Here is a 2,500-nt window from a genome sequence, read left to right as displayed (position 1 = left end):
ACACACACACACACACACACACACTCACACACACTCACACACACACACACTCACACACACTCACACACACACACACACACACACACACACACACACACACACACACACACACACACACACACACACACACACACACACACACACACACACACACACACACACACACACACACACACACACACACACACACACACACAATACTTTTATATGTAATTACCTTGACGATCTTGATGAGTGTTTTCAGTTGGTACATGTGCAGCTGTAGGTCCAGTCTGTCCGTCAGCCAGACGCACACGGCCCTAGTGCTGCCCGTGTACCACTCCTGGAACACACAACACACAGGAGAAAAAAGTCATGTGTGTTTAGGTGTGTGTGTGTGTGTATGTGTTTAGGTGTGTGTGTGTGTGTGTGTGTGTGTGTGTGTTTCATCTTGATGTATTTACTTAATTTTTACTATTTAAAAAAAATAAAAAATTTAAGATACCTATTTTTTTTTATGCTTTATTGATAGTGTAGAGAGAAAGAGTTGAAATGGGGCAGAGAGGGGAGTGACATGCAGAGAACGACCGCGGGCTGGAATCTAACCCGGGTCCGCTGCTGGCCGAGGCCCATGGGGGGGGGACGCCCTACCAACTGAGCTAAGGGCGCCCCATTTTTACTATCTCTTAAATGATTTTCTAATGTCTAATCTTGATGTATGTTATGCCCATGTAAAGCACTTTGAAAGGCCTTGTGTCTGAACTGTGCTATAAACTCGCCTTCATAATGAGACCAATGAAGCCAAAATCTTAAACTTGTCCTTAAACCTGCAGTGTGTAGAATTTGGGGTTTTATTTCCTAGCAGATTTTGTAGAAAGTAATTATAATATCCATAAGTACATTTAATTTAGTGCATAATAGCTGAATTTTTTTTTTAATTATTTATTTTTCCCTTAGAAAGGGTCTCATATATGTCCATATTTCTGCATATTTTGGACCAAGGCCTAGTGCCGCCATCTTGAAAGTGTCATAGTTGGAATGTCATCAGGTGCATTGTTTAAAATTTAGAATTGTTCTTGTCCTTGAAGGCCACTGTAGCTTCTGCTATTATTCGAAAGGGTTGGGGTTACCCAGGGAGCGTTGCATTCTAGAACTTTGTAGAACTTTCTTGATGATGTCATATTACACACTGCACCGTTAAAGGTTCGGTAAGTGATTTGGTTCTTTTGGCTAAATCAGTGACTAGCAGTTAGCAGTCCCCTCCCTCGTCCCTACGTCACCACCACCAGCCGTCTTCATCAGATAGTGCCGCAATGCAGAGCAGCGAGTCATCGTTCACGGGCACAGAGACCCCGCCTCTTTATAGCGCTCTGTCTCCTGATTGGATAAAACGAGCGGGATACTCCACATTTTATCTGTCAATTACTGCAAAGCTGAATGACTGGGAGACCTGTGATATGAACTGTGCATACTGTTTAAGATAGATAGATAGATAGATAGATAGATAGATAGATAGATAGATAGATAGATAGATAGATAGATAGATAGATAGATAGATAGACAGATAGATAGATAGAGTCCTGTGTTATGAACTGTGCATACTGTTTAAGTGATTGCTGTATGAATATAGAGCGATTTAACACTTATATTTACAAAACAATATCACTTACGTCTCCTTTAAAAGTATAGAATTACATTACATGTCATTTAGCAGACGCTTTTATCCAAAGCGACTTACAACTGGAGCACACACACATTCATACACCGATAGCAGCAGCAGCTACCACGCAGGGTGCAAGCTAACTATCGGGAGCAGTTTAGGGTTCAGTGTCTCTTTGCCCAGGGACACTTGGACATGTGGCGGGGAGACGGGGGATCGAACCACCGACCCTGCAGTTGTGGGTCGACCAACCCTACACACTGAGCTACATCCCTCCCTATTAAAGAATTACAAATGATAAAACATTACCTATTGAATAAGAGACATGGGTTTTATGTTGGGTGATCATATGGATTTCCAGCATGGCACACAGGTACTGGCTGGTTCTGCGGGTAGGGCTCTTGGTGGAGTAATAGCTAAAACTAAACAGTTGGGAAATCTGGGATATGCTACCTACTCTAAATTGTTTCATACCTGTGTGTGTCCAGTCTTGGACTATATGGCGGGAATATGGGGTGCAAAAGTAAACGGGAAAGGAGAGACAGTGCAGAAAAGAGCGATACGATACTTTCTGGGAGTTCACAGGTTTGCCCCAGTCCTTGCAATAGCGGGAGACATGGGATGGGAGCCAAGTGAAGTAAGGTGGAAGGGTTGTATGTTGGCTCTATGGAACCGTTTAATAAAAATCCCAGAGAGGAGGGTTGCCAAGAAGGTTTTCCAATGGGACGTGACTGTGAAGGGTGCATGGGCAAGTGAGGTGCAGGAAATATTCACAGATATTGGAGCCACTCACCTTTTCCAAAGTGTAAATACAGTGAATATAGTGTCCGCTAAGGAAACTCTTTCCAATACGTATCAAGA

General features: G+C 42.9%; 1 protein-coding gene across 1 annotated transcript in view; it reads right to left on the bottom strand.

Moving 5' to 3' along the window:
* cadps2 (Ca++-dependent secretion activator 2) overlaps window positions 1-2,500 on the bottom strand; it is a gene marked incomplete at both ends in the record, with an annotated part of 92,368 nt that overhangs the window by 2,425 nt on the left and 87,443 nt on the right. The window contains one exon of the mRNA XM_080028495.1: window positions 218-322. Coding sequence (XP_079884621.1) covers window positions 218-322 — 105 coding nt within the window. The remainder of the gene's footprint in view (window positions 1-217; window positions 323-2,500) is intronic.

The sequence above is a fragment of the Ammodytes marinus genome (genome assembly GCF_949987685.1).
Source record: "Ammodytes marinus genome assembly, chromosome: 5".
Lineage (NCBI taxonomy): Eukaryota > Metazoa > Chordata > Actinopteri > Uranoscopiformes > Ammodytidae > Ammodytes > Ammodytes marinus.
This window is presented reverse-complemented; position numbering and strand designations above follow the sequence as displayed.